Source organism: Miscanthus floridulus, chromosome 1, assembly GCF_019320115.1.
Source record: "Miscanthus floridulus cultivar M001 chromosome 1, ASM1932011v1, whole genome shotgun sequence".
Classification (NCBI taxonomy): Eukaryota; Viridiplantae; Streptophyta; class Magnoliopsida; order Poales; family Poaceae; genus Miscanthus; species Miscanthus floridulus.
In genome coordinates, this window is record NC_089580.1 from 175,449,721 (window position 1) to 175,464,690 (window position 14,970).

A 14,970-nucleotide genomic window follows, 5' to 3' on the forward strand; every position below is an offset into this window, starting at 1 on the left:
GAGTGGTAGGCTGTGGTAGCTAGTATTCTTGAGAACAATACTCACAACTGGCAAAGAGCAAAATACCATTCTCCCAAGGGGCATCACACCAAAAGTTATGTTTAAATTACCCTAGGAGATAATCGACACGTGCAAATCTGCCATTAGTGGTAGAGAAGGAACCGATAGTTTGTGGTCAATTGTCAAATCCCCTCCCATACATTTCCCCCCAAACGTTAGACGGTGTGCCACCTAACCCACCTCTCGACCTTCTCCTCTTGTTATAAAGAGGAGCATTGCATGCCACCGAGCTGTAGCCCGGAGGTGGAGGGTGGGCTTTGTGCATAAGGCCATCCCCTCGCTCTCTACACTAGATAGCAGGAGGAAGATAACATCTAGCTTCTTTCTTCCTCTTTGGTTTTCCTTCGTTCTTCCTTTTTCTTTGTTTTTCTTTCTTCTTCGATCTAAACTCGCCTTCCACCGATCCTAGCATCCTTGCTGTTTTCTCTTCCCCAAGGATTTTGCTAGCTCTCTTCTCTTGCAAATTATTTCACTCAAACTAATACAAGTTCTCTCAACCTTAACCATCTGAATTCTCCTTTTATACTTCCTTTTCCATTCCGCAATCAGTATCGAAAACCAGTCTTTTGAGCAAAATAGCGCGAAGACTACCTAACGAGCTTTTGTCCTATAGATCAACAAAAACAAGATGGAAAACGTTCTCCTGGATCGATCATCTAGCAGAAGCCTTGAGTTCCCGAAGAGGTTCCTTGGTCGCAGCCGGCGGGGGCCAGCTGGCGCGAGGCCGGTGGTGCCGGGCGGCGGCTCCTACAGCTCCTTCCCGACGTGGCAGCCATACAATCACCTGCAGAAAGGTGGCGCTTGGACCTCCGCTCCCACGCTTCCATACGCGAGGTCTCCGACTCCGATGATATACTCGTCGCCATCTCTTCCTCTCCTGCCGTCCAACCAACCGCCGCTCCTGCCGCTCCCACCCATCGCCACCAAGTACGCCACTTTCCCCGGCCTACCAGCAGCTCCACCCCAACCACCGCCGGCGCCACGCGCCGCCGGCAGGGCAGCAGCGGCAACGACCACAGTTTCAGCAGCAGCAGCACCAGCCCCTGCGCCGCCGCGCCAGAGGGACAGGAGGAGGAGGCCGACAAGGCCGCCGCCGCCGACGATGGAGAGGTCCGCACCGCAGAAGAAGCCGCTGGAGCGGGCGACGCCTCTACCGCCAGCGCCAGTGGTGACGGAAGCACTGGACGACCTCGAGCAGGAGGTGGCCAGGAACTTCGTTCAGGACCTGCTGCACGTGCTGGCGCCGCCGCCAAGCAGCCTGCCGCTGCCCAGCTTCTCCCTCGTCGTGAAAGCGTCCCCTGCCAGGGACACCAGATTGGTGGCGCCGGCCGCGCCGTCCTGCAACGTGGAGGCCGCCACCGCCGACGGCATCCGCGGCCTCCTCCGTCTGTAGGACAGCAGGAGGACTGCCGTGCTTGGTATTCCATAATATTTCCCCGCCAATATTATTTCTTTGGTTGGGAAAATTAAATGCGTGCTAAAGGTAGAAAAATAATGGAAGAAAAGATGTGACGCTCGAGCCATGGTCGGTCGAGTTGTCCGTAGTGTGACTGTGATGTTGGCGTTGGATGGATGCTACCTCTGGCGGTGCAAAAGCGAGAGGAAGACGACGATGTCAGCTAAGGTTAGTTCGTGTGAGTCGTCGTGTGGTAGATATCTAGGGTTTTACGTAGTGTCTACCGCCGTACTCCTCTATATATACTGCTTTTCTTGATTGGGTGATGGGTTTTTGAATTACCTTGTATCAAGAGAGATCACTGCTTATATACGATGTATGCAAGTGTGTGACTTTATTTTATATATATATACAGAAACTTTGTGTGCTTCATAAAGTATTGAAATGTTGAAATATCGTTTTCTTGTGTGATTTAATCCGCCTGTAGGCATTACATGTGTGTCATGAAATCAACATTGATTAATTCCTTGAGTATATATGTATTAGGCTAGTCTCAGTGGGAGTTTCATCTCCCAGTTTCTAACACACCCATATTTTGGAAACAGTGCAGCAGAGTTTCATCCCCATGAAACTCTCTCTGCTCCCATGAAACTTTTATCTTTTCTCTCTTCATCAAGACAGTGCCATGTCAGCATATTTAATGCCCATAAAACTCTGTGAAATCCCCATTGAGATTGGCCTTACACTCTTATTTGCAATCTGGGGGTGGAGTAAATGGTCTCTGGATTTCATAATTATCTGTAGTCTCCTTCAAACAAGTACTTCTGACCTTTTTCCCTATTCAAGTTTCGCAATACAGTAATGCTTGAAGTACTATATGCATTTATTGTAGCACTTGGAAGTGGTGTGGAACGCAGCAAACACAAGTAAGATGAACATTATTCTCTTAAAATTGTTGATTTGTAGTGTGCTCTCAGCTACGGCAAACAAATTCTAAAAAACTCGTCTAACAAACCCGTGATCGCACGACGCTTATGTTAGCTTAGCCTCTAATGAACCCTTTATATACGGCTGACATTTTTTAATCTGGGTTTAAGTTCTTAACTTGTACATGTATTTTTCTAGATTTTTTCTTAGATTCAACGAATTTATTCTTCAAGTGATATGCGATGCTGTAGAATCTCTGGTTGGCCTAGAGGAGGGGTGAATAGGTCTGTCAAAACAAATACTTAAACTTTTATCAAATTCACCCTGCGGCACTGCCGCTCTGGAGGGCGACACTGCCGGACCAGAACAGCGACACTGCCGCTCCTGCAGACAACTTTGAGTCACAGTTCAAAAATCCATGAACGAAAACCTAGATCAGAGAAATTTTCTGGCTTACTGCAGGTATGATAATCACAGATCAAGAGCTAGAAGTGGTAGAAACATCACACACAAGTAGATCGACTAAAAAACTTAGAAATCACCTCAACCACAATATGTCATGCCAGTAATGTAAATCAAGCACAAGTGACACAATGATTTATCCTATGGTTCGGCTCGCCACCAAGGCTTTCCTACCTCCACGTTGTTGAGGTTAGTCACTAAGGTGTAGAGCTTTTCAGCCCTTCCTCGTTCTCAAGTCAAGAGACTTAACTCTTAAGATGAGTGATGAATTTACTAGCTTCAAGAGATGGTTACAAACCTCCCGGAGCTGCCGCACAAGTTGACAAACTCTACGGGCGACGCTCTAGCTGGCTAGAAGCCAAACTCCAAGAGTAACAAACACAACCGCCGGTCAAAACGTGAACCAAGTGCTCTTTAGAGTTGTGAAATCAATGGAGCTGCTCTCTAATCGAGTTTGGGACCATTTTTTCTCAAGGATTGATGGGGAAATCAATGGATTTGCTTGAGGGCTTGAGGTCAATATTGGAAGGAGAGGGAGAGAGCTCCTGCTCCGCTTTGGACGTGCTCAAGTGAGGAAGAAGAGGCAGGTGGGCATTGGGAAGGAAGGGGAAATGTATATATATACCCCCAGCCCTCAACGGTCACTTAAATCACAGATAACCATTGGGGAGGAGAGGGAAATGTATATATACCCTCAGCCCTCAACGGTCACCACACCCAAGGGGTCGGGCGAGATGAAGCCTGTGACCTTGAGGTCGGGTGAGACGGAGCCCGTGGCCTAGAGATCGAGCGAGACGGAGCCAAAGATTTTGGGGTCAGGCGAGACAGATCCCGCGTGAAAGGATCAAGATACCCAAGAGGGGGGTGAATTGGGCTCTAGGTGGTTAAGCCTAAATACGTGAGCACAAGGCTCTGATACCAATTCAAAGTATCAAGATGCCCAAGAGGGGGGGTGAATTGGGCTCATTCTAAATTTCTTTGCAATAATTAAGTCCTATGGTTAGCCCAATTAACCCCTTGTGCCTAGAAAGTGTATCTATTGATCTACCGCATAAAAATTTAGCAACTTATGTTCCAATCCTACTCTAGCATGGCAATTCTATGAATATAAATGACAAGAACTGAATTGCTCAAAGTAAATGCTCAAAGTAAATAGATAAGGAGGAACGCGGCGATGTTTTGCCAAGGTATCGGAGAGTCGCCACTCCCCACTAGTCCTCGTTGGAGCACCCACACAAGGGTGTAGCTCCCCCTTGATCCGCACAAGGATCAAGTGCTCTCTACGTGTTGATTATTCGACACTCTGTCACGGTGAATTACCCACAACCGCTCACAACTTGAGTTGGGTCATCTACAAGCTCTGCCGGATGATCACCAAACTTCCAATCACCACCAAGCCATCTAGGTGATGGCGATCACCAAGAGTAACAAGCACGAACTCTCACTTGACCACGACAAGCCTAATGAGAAGGGTGGATGCACACTTTGCTACTCTTGATCTCACTAATGAGGGCTCTCTTGGGAATTCTCAAATCTCAATCACCTCACTAGGACCTTGCTCTTCTTGGCAATCTCAAAGATGTTTCTCAGCTGTTGGAATGAGTAAAAGTGCCCCCACACACGAATGGAGGAAGTATTTATAAGCATGGCTGAAAAACGAACCGTTATGTGCCTCTGCATGGTGACTGGACGCTCCGGTCATATTGACCGGACGCTCCGGTCAGTTCTCCCCGAACTCTAATGTCGTCCGATCATGATTTTCGCTCTCTGGAACCTTACTAGAGTCGACCGGATACTGGAACTCAGCGTCCGGTCGTGATTTTCCCTCTCTGGAACCTTACTGTAGTTGACCGGACGCTGGGACTCAGCGTTCGGTCACTTCACCTCTCAGCGTCCGGTCACTTCCAGACGACTTCACCTTGATCAAATGAACTGACCGGACTCTGCGCCAGCGTCCAGTCACACCAAAGCCAGTGTCCGATCAGTATTTGACCCTCCATTCACTTCCAACCCTCGATCATATGTGAATGAAGTTTGCTCCAATAGATCTAAGGGCTTTTAGGAGCTACCTAGTGCTAGGTTTAGCAAGTGTGCACCACACCTAACCCACTAGACTCACCTAGGTCAAGCTACCCGTCCATACCGCCCTTAATAGTACGGCCAAAGGAAAAACAAAGTCCAAAACTACTATAAGTGTCTCTTCAACTCCAATCGACACTTAGAACTAGTCCATCCTTAACCTTGTCATCCATCATTTGAAAACCAAAACGATTTCCATCATAGGGGCATGACCACCATGATAGCCCAATCGATCTCCATTACCATGACCTAACTTAATTGCCTCTACAAAACACACGTTAGTCATAATAATCACGTATTGTCATTAATCACCGAAACCCAACTAGGGGCCTAGATGCTTTCAATCTCCCCCTTTTTGGTGATTGATGACAATGCCACCTCGAATATGTGAAAGAGTTGAGTTTTTTAACATGCTTGGTTTATATAAGCTTTTGACAATAAGAACAAGAGAGTTAGGCAAGCTTATATGACCCAAGCCAACATAATGTACTCAAAAGATATGAAATAAGCATGAATACAAGTAATAAAGCTCATTTGCATCGGAGTAAAACATGGAAGCAAAGCAAATGAGCATAACACTAGTGATATGACATATAAAAGATTCAAAGTAGAGAGCACACATGTCACATATCACGATCGCGTAGATATCACTATCACATAAATATAGTTTGATGCATAAAAGTAAACACACGAATGCATAATAGTATATCACACATAAAAACCAAATATAATAGAATACTAAGCTCCCCCTAGATAAGTAGTCGCCCCCCTAAGTCTAATATACTCTATCCCTCTTCCCCTTTGGCGTCAAACACCAAAATCTAAGGGTCGGTCGGCGGGGCTGCAGCGGACGAGTCGGGCACTGAGGTATGAGGAGCGAGCTGGAACTGTGTGTCATCATCATCTGACCCTAAGCTCTGAGCTATCTGACCCTGTGTAGCTAGAAGCGATGCTAAAGTGGTCTGGGTTGGATTAGAGACTAGAGCAGCCATAGACTGTGCAGGTATCACTGAAGCAGGTGGCTCTGATGATGCAACAGAAGAAGAGAGCATCTCTGAAGTTCCAGTAATAGGTGCAACTATAGAAGGACCTGGGACATGTAAATATGGTGGAGTAGGCTGCCCTATCAACTCACTAAAAGTTGCTCCAAGACTCCTAGAGATTCAGGTATCTAGCACTAGCAGCGAGAAAGTCTGAGCCGATGTGAAGCCCATCTGAAGAGGTGTGAACTACGGGGCTAACACTAGCGAGGCAAACCACTGGGACACCTGCTCTATAGGTGAAGCAAACTATGCTGGTGGTGGTCCCTGACTCTAAAGCCTACTAGGCTGTAAAGCTAGAGTCAAAGAAGTGGTGGTAGGCTGACCTAGCTAGGGCAAAGACTATGGCGGTGGAGCCCCAATAGCTATCACTACATATTGCATAAACCCAAGGAGCTGCTGCTGATGCATGGCCTACTGCTGCTGCTGTATGGCCTGCTGCTGCTGTTGGATCGCCTGCTGTTGTCGTTGGAACTCATCTTGCCTAGTCTGAAACTAAGCAAAAGTGGTAGCTGTCTCCTGAGCCTAGCGAACCTGATCCTGCCTCATCCGCTCAAGGATGGCAAGTAGAGCGGGGTCAGTCTGCGGTGTAGATGGAGCTGAACTGGAGCTACCGGCCTCATGGTCATGTCGTCGTGGAGGCATCTGAGAAATAGGCTGGTAGTCATCATCTGAGCTATCACTGGGGTCGCTCGCAACAATCCCCTCCTGCTGAGCATCAAGCTCCTCCTCCTCTGTAACTGCTATGCTCCTGATGGTCTCATCCTGCTGAGCTATAGTCTCTGGCACCTCTAGACGTCGGCTCGGCTGGCTAGGTGTCCTCACTGCACTATGTTGGATCATCTAAGTCATGTTGTATGCAGGGAACTCTATAGTAGCACCACTATACTCTGCCAGCATCTCTGGTGGCCTCACAATAACTGCCCTGTGGATCAGGAATATAATCCAGTGAGCATATGGCAACTACCTATGACCTCTGAACCCCTCTACAATAGTATCCTCCATCTCTGATAGAAGGAGATCCCAAATGTCAAACACTATCTACTGCATCAGAGTGTTCAGTAACCATAACTGTATGCGAGTCAAGCCCTCACGATACCCCATCCTCAGAAGCAGTGTCCTCCTCATAATAGCATCAAGCACTCTAGCAGTGGGAGTGAGATCATTAGGTGTCCTGCTCGACCCCTCACCGAATGGCTCTGTGAAGCAATGGTGGACTAGATCTGTAGGGAGCACCATACCGCCATGAGGGCGTCTAGGGGGCGATGTCTATCCATAACAAACCTCATGTAGTTGGATGGGCTGCTCCTGAAGCCTGAGTATCTCTCTGACTCTAGTGCTTGTCAGCCTATAATCTCTATCTCTAAATGCAAAGTGTATAAATCTGTGCTGCGGGTCAATCTAGAGTGTAGCATAGAACTGACGGACCCAAGATGGAACATATAAGCCTGTCTGTCCAAGTAAATCTATCAGCCCTGGTAGGTAAGCTAGGTAAGGGCAAATATGCTCTCCAGCTGCTGCTACAATGATCTCAATGTTACACACCCTCTAAGATCTGAATACTGCCCCACTGTTAAGATATGCATTATAAAAGTCTTCCTATAGTGGTGTGTAGAAACCCTCTGAAGCACGCTCGTCCTACCTCGGTGGAAACCACTGCTCAAAGTCCACAAATCTAAGCTGCTAAACTTGCTTGGCCATGGTGGCCCTCAAATCTAAGTGAGTCACTAGAGGCGGACCCTGTGGTCTAGGTAGTGGGCGAGAACCCCTCCATTGTGTCTCTGACCTCGGTGTGACTAGAGCACGGGTACAACCAGAGGGACGAAGTTATGGCTAAGGTGCCTGCTTTGTCTCCTCGGCCTTCTTTCCCTCCTAAGTATACTCTACTGGCTGTGGCTGCTGCTGTGAGTCCCCCTGAGGCTGACTCTCATCAATAGCCACACATCATCCCCTAACCATGAGGGTCCCAGCTGGACCACCATGACAGCGCTCAACCTGCTCAAGTGCAGCCCTCATAGATGGAGAAAGCTAATCTACAATAACAACACCACTCTGAGCACCTCCTCTCTCTGCGCACCCTGCGGCCTCTGCAACTATGGCTGCTCTCACTATATCTGCATCAGGGTACTTGTGCTTCCACGTCGCTAGCTTCTTTGTCGCCTTGCCTTTTGCATCTATAGGCTGGCGAGGCGGGGGACTCGGATCCTCATCACCGGGACCTCCGACATTCTTGACATGAGCCATCTGATGAATCTAAAAGGAACAACTGCCCTGACAAGAATCAACAACCAACTGTCACTTCCGAGGCTTGGCCTCGATCCGTACTCATGGGCTTGGCCCCGAGTTGACTGACAACTACAAATAGGACCACAACAGCACTGACTCGTTGTACGATAGAATAGATAGGATATACAAAATAAATACAATATATCTAAAGATACGAAATCCTTGGAAGAAAGCAATTAGAAACAAAATTGGAAACGAGGGCTTGCTACCTGACAAGCCGGCGAAACGACGAGAATAGGAGCAGATCGATGAACCACTGGTTTGGCTAGGGTTTGTAGTGGCATGGATCGGCGGTGCACTATGGTGAAGGGGCACGGTGAGCAGTGGCTAGGGCACCGGGAGCGTTAGGGCAGAGGCTCGGCGGTGCTTGGGTAGAGCACATGCATGGCGGCGCGGACTGGGGGTAGCGCTGGGAGCAGTGGCGCGTGCGAGCGTGGAGGCGGTGCTAGGGCATGGGCGGCGGTGGCGTGGGAGCTGCGCAGGCGGCAGCGGCATGGCTATGGGTAAGAAACACAAAGCAGAGGCACGGGCAGGGCTCGATGGCGGCAGGCATGGGCAGGTACGGTGACGTTGGGATGTGGCGGCACGAGTAGGTAGGGCACGGCGGTGCGGGGAGCACAGCGGCGCTGCAGTGGTGGCGCGGGCGTGGATGGTGGTGTTGGAGACGGCGGCTCGGGTGATGTCGGTGCGGCGAGGATAGAGATTAGGTCAACGTGCGCGGAGATTATATGGTGGCTCCCACGGAGTAGAAAAGGAAATGGAGAAAAGAGTTAGATTTCCGCATGTTTTCTACTGACCGGACGCTCCAGTGGCAGCGAACGGACATTGCCACCCAGTGTCTGGTCGATTCCAGAGAGGTCCAAAACCCCTGGAATCCCGATCGACGTGTCCGGTGAACCCCGACCGAACGCAGGCAGAGTCCGGTGCAAGCTGTCTCCTTCGTCTTCGATCGATCGGACGCTGGATCGCCATCTGACCGGACGCTGGGAAATCACTGTTTCAGCGTCCGGGCACTCTTTCTCAGCAGCAGTTCACCTCCTATGAACTAACCGGATGCTGGACTTCAGAGTCCGGTGCAGCATCCAGTGACTCTTTTTCCAGCAAATCTTCAAAGTCCTTCGTGCCGCCTGTTCCCAATCAAGTCCCAACTTCAATAAGATCGAAATAAATACCAATTGGGACTGATGTGAGTGACCTCTCTCAAACCCTCTAATTTTTCAAAATATTTTGCCTTAGACTATAATTCTTTTTAAGAAAATAGGCAATAAGAGGGCAATTGAAGATAAACGACAAAGCAACATTCATGCATATGCAATACAATACTTGAAAGTAAATCAAGGTTAAGCTTCTTCACACACTTTTCGGCGGTTATCTTAACCATGTTAGACAAGCCCTATATGCATCACCATAAAAAGTAAATATGTTGTATATTACAATGTAATACAAGGGATAACATAAGCTCAATTTTTAGTGAAGTACTAAAATCAAGAACATTGAGCTCATTCCACAATCGACAAAAAGTCGCCTCATCTAGCGGTTTAGTGAAGATATCTGCCAATTGATCCTCGGTCCTTACACCTTCTAATGAAATATCATTCTTTGCAACATGATCTCTAAGAAAGTGATGGTGGATATCTATGTGCTTGGTGCGATAGTGTTGAACTGGATTATTTGCAAGTTTTACCGCACTTTCATTGTCGCACAAAAGAGATATTTTTTCTAGAACTACACCATAGTCTAGCAAAGTTTGTTTCATATAAAGAATTTGTGCACAACAAGCACTCGTGGCAATGTATTCCGCTTCGGCGGTGGACAAAGCCACACTATTTTGTTTCTTGGAGGACCAAGACACAAGTGATCTACCAAGCAAATGGCACCCTCCGGATGTGCTTTTTCTATCCACTTTGCAACCGGCATAATCCAAATCGGGATAGCCAACTAATTCAAATATAGCTCCTTTGGGATACCAAAGGCCAATGCTTGGTGTGTGCTTAAGATACCTAAGGATTCTTTTAACGGCAATCAAATGAGTTTTCTTAGGATTAGCTTGAAATCTAGCACACATACACACACTAAACATGATGTCAGACCTAGATGCGGTTAAATATAACAAGCTACCAATTATAGAGCGGTAGAGAGTTTGATCAACCGTGTTACCTCCCTCATCTAGGCCGAGATGTCCATTAGTTGACATTGGTGTCTTGATTGGCTTACATTCATCCATCTTGAATCTCTTGAGAAGATCATTTCTATATTTCTCTTGAGAGATAAAAATCCCTTCTCTCATTTGCTTGACTTGAAAACCAAGAACGAATGTAAGCTCTCCAATCATTGACATCTCGAACTCCTTCGACATCAATTCACCAAACTCTTTGCAAGAATCTTCATTTGATGATCCAAAGATGATATCATCAACATACACTTGACAAATGAAGATGTGCCCATCAAGCTTCTTGGTGAATAGTGTGGTATCGACCTTCCTAATGGTGAAGCCCTTCTCAATGAGGAAGTCCCGAAGATGCTCATACCAAACTCTTGGGGCTTGCTTAAGCCCATATAGCGCCTTGAACAACCTATAAACATGATTAGGATATCTAGGGTCTTCAAACCCGGGAGGTTGATCAACATAGACTAGTTTATTAATAAAGCTATTTAAAAATGCACTTTTCACATCCATTTGATATAGTTTCATGCCATGATGTGATGCATATGCAAGGACGATACGAATGACTTCTAGTCTTGCAACCGGTGCAAAGGTCTCTCCAAAATCCAAATCTTCAACTTGAGAGAACCCTTTTGCAACTAGTCTTGCCTTATTCCTCACAACTACGCCTTGATCATCTTGCTTGTTGCAGAACACCCACTCTGTTCCAATGACTCTTGTACCTTTTGGCTGCTCTTCAAGAGTCCAAACTTCATTGTGAGTGAAGTTGTTTAACTCTTCATGCATGGCATTTATTCAATCCGGATCTCGAAGAGCTTCTTCTACCTTAGTAGGCTCAAAACAAGAGACAAAAGAGTGATGTGCAATAAATGAAGCAAGTTTTTATGAGCGGGTCATTACACCCTTTGATGGACTCCATATGATGAGATCTTGTGGATGATCTTATAGTAGAGGTGTGTTTATTCTATTGACCACTTGAGGAGGAGGTTGTGGAGCATCAACATCTTGTGCTTGTACCACTATTTGATCATGGGAGACATGAGTGTCTTCATTTTCTACTCTCTCATCTTTATCACCATCTTGTGGCATATTTGATAAAGAAGGTAGATCAATTACTTGTACATCATCTTCATCATCTTTAGGCTTGATGTCTCCAACCGAAATGTTCTTCATAGCCTCCCTCAATGGTTCATCACCTACATTATCAAGATTCTCATGTGCTCCTTGTGAGCCATTAGATTCATCAAATTCCACATCATATGTTTCTTCAACCAAGCCGGTGGCATGATTAAATACTCTATATGTTTTGGACTTTGATGAGTAACCAACAAGAAAACCAATATCGCAGCGTCTTTGAAACTTCCCTAGGTGTTGCCGCTTCTTATAGATGTAGCACTTACAACCAAACACCATAAAGAAGGAGACGTCCAGCTTCTTCCCATTGAGCAACTCATAAGGTGGCTTGCAAAGAAACTTTTGAAGGAATAGGCGGTTGGATGCATAGCATGCGGTGTTGATAGCTTCCGCCCATAGAGTTTTGGGGGTGTTGTACTCATCTAGCATTGTTCTTGCAAAAGTGATCAATGTCCGGTTCTTTCTGTCAACTACACTATTTTGTTGAGGAGTATATGTTACGGAGACCTCATGCTTGATCCCAACTTCATCAAATAGGCTTCAATGTTTGTGTTGTCAAATTCCTTTTCATTGTCACTTCTAATTTTCTTGAGCTTCACTTCAAATTCATTTTGTGCTCTCTTGGCAAACTTCTTGAAGCAAGATACAACTTTGGATTTGTCATGAAGGAAGAATACCCATGTGTATCTTGAATAGTCATCAACAATCACAAGATAATTAAGATTTCCTCCCAAACTCTTGTATGTTGTTGGTCCAAATAAGTCCATGTGAAGGAGTTCTAGCACTCTTGTGGTTGACATGAAAGCTTTTGTTGGATGAGTATTTGCAACTTGCTTGCCGGCTTAACATGCACTACAAAGCTTGTCCTTCTCAAACTCTACATCCTTCAACCCTCTCACCAAATCATTCTTCATTAGCTTCTTGAGTGAGCTCATCCCAGCATGAGCAAGTCTTCTATGTCATAGCCACCTAAGTGTTGTTTTGGTGAATAGGCATATTTTTAAGTTAGCATCTTCGAAGGTAAAATCCACTAAGTATAGGTTGTTGTATCTAAATCCTTTGAATATCACTTGATCATCATCCTTCTTAGATACAACAACTTCCTTCTCGGTGAACAAGCATTGGAAGCCAAGATCATATAATTGTCCAACGGATAGCAAGTTGAAGCTCAATGAAGCAACATAGAGCATATTTGAGATAGAATGATCATTTGATATTGCCACTTTGCCCGATCCTTTAACCTTACCCTTAGTATTATCTCCAAATATGATTCTTTCTTGTCCATCTACTTCTTCATCTAGTGAGGTGAACATATGAGGATCACCGATCATATGTTGTGTGCAACCACTATCAATAACCCAATGACTTTTACTGGTCTTGTAGTTCACCTACACACAAGAGATTAAGCTTTAGGAACCCAAACTTATTGAGGGCCCTTCACCTTCTCAACAAGTGACTTTGTAACCCAAATTTTCTTAGGCCTATTCTTGTTTAGAGATCCTAAGAATATGACTTTCATGTTTCCACTAGAATCCTTTCTAAGCATGTAATGAGCATTGAGGGCAAAAGGTCTAGCATGCTTGGGCAAGGGTTGTGGTGGTGGAGTTTGACACTCATGGGCAAAGTGGTCTTCTTGTCCACATTCAAAACACTTCTTTGGCTTTGGCTTTTGTTGTTGTTGAGCTTGAGCCTTCTTCTCTTTGTTTGCCATGTACCCAATGCCACTTCTATCCATCTTCATAATGGTGTTCATTAATAGCTCACTTTGAAGATGTTTTCCTCCTGTGAACTTGCTCAATCTAATCTTGAGATGCTCTTTCTCCAACTTGAGCTTCTTGTTCTCTTCCTTGAGAGCATCATTATTTTTCTTTTGCTTGAGCTTCTTGTTCTCTTCTTTGAGCTTCTCATTCTCAAGAATCAAGTCACCATCATGATCACTAGTCTCAAGTACTATGGTGTTGATGGTCTTGAGCTCTTTAAGATCTTTCTTGAGCTTTTCATTGTCATTCTTGAGCTTGACAAACTCATCATAATCATCGGCCTCAACCACTTGCTTGCCCTTGCTACTAGAACTTTGCTCAATGCTCTCAATGATCAAATCATCACATGATGTAGCTATATCAATCTTAACAACATTGTTAGTAGCATCATGTGGCTCATTGGATAGAAATTCTTGAGTAATGACAAGATTATAATGATTAATCTTAAGAGTAGTATATTTTTCTTTTAGCTTGTTATGACTAGTGATGAGCTCTTTGTGCATCCCCTCAAGTTTATCATGTTTATCTTTAAGCTCTTTCTTAGAAGATGTGAGCTCCATGAGTTTGGATGATATAGCATCATTTGCTTCTCTAAACTCAACACTAGCCTTTTCGGCTATATCACATTTTGCTAAAAGTGAATCATTCTTAGCCTCTAGTTTTTCATTCTTAGCTCTACTCTTTCTAATGATCTTAGTGTATTGATTTAGTAATTTAACAAGATCATAATAAGAAGGTGATTCATATTCATCATCATCACTATCGCTACCATCATTGCTAGCATGTTCATCACCACTACTATCATCATTTGATACCTTGCGATCACCCTTGGCCATAGGCATAGGTGTGTAGGGGATGATGGCGGTGGTGGTGGTGAAGATGATGAAGAGTCAATAACAATGTCGGCCACCTTCTCATTGTCACTATTATCATCGGATGAGCCACTAGATGAATCAATGTCCATGAGCCAATCACTGACAATGTATGCCTTTCCACTTTTCTTCTTCTTGTGGAAGTCCTTTTTCTTGCCATCTCTCTTCTTGTATGGCTTGTTTTTTCTTCTTCTCATCTTCTTCTTCATTGCTTGAGTCATCTTTCTTGCCCTTGTACTTATTCTTGTACTTGTCTTTCTTGGACTTTGTGCATTGATGTGCTAGATGACCAAGTTCTTCACAATTATAGCAATCCATCTCAGAGATTAGCTTCCTTCTAGAGCTTGTGAAGAACTTCTTCTTCTTGCCATCAAACTTGATGTCACTCTTGTTGAGCTTCTTTAGCATCTTGGCGGTTCTTTTCATCATGAGAGCAAGGCTTGTATCATCAACTTCATCATCATTTGAGCTCTCATACTCAAGCCTTGCTTTGCTCTTCTCTTGGCTAGCTTTGAATGCTAAGTCTTTTTCTTTCTTCTTAGTAGAGGATGAGCCATCTTGTGGTGTGATGTGCATATACATCTCATGAGCATTGATCTTTCCTAAGATTTGTATTGGTGTAGCGGTGAAAAGATCACCTTGATGAAGCACGGTCACAATATGTCTATATTTGTCAATGGGGAGGACACTCAAGATTTTTCTTACAACATCGGATGGTTGCATTTGAGTGAGTCCAAGCCTATTGACTTCCTCTACAAGAACATTCAAGCGTGAATACATTTTATTAGCA

At 45.2% G+C, this 14,970-nt stretch overlaps 1 protein-coding gene across 1 annotated transcript; it reads left to right on the forward strand.

Moving 5' to 3' along the window:
• Positions 1 to 272: 272 nt before the first annotated feature.
• On the forward strand, positions 273 to 1,909 carry LOC136548958 (vegetative cell wall protein gp1-like). Its single transcript, XM_066540300.1, has one exon. The coding sequence runs from the start codon at positions 689 to 691 to the stop codon at positions 1,451 to 1,453; it is 765 nt and encodes a 254-aa protein (XP_066396397.1). The 5' UTR covers positions 273 to 688; the 3' UTR covers positions 1,454 to 1,909.
• Positions 1,910 to 14,970: the final 13,061 nt, after the last annotated feature.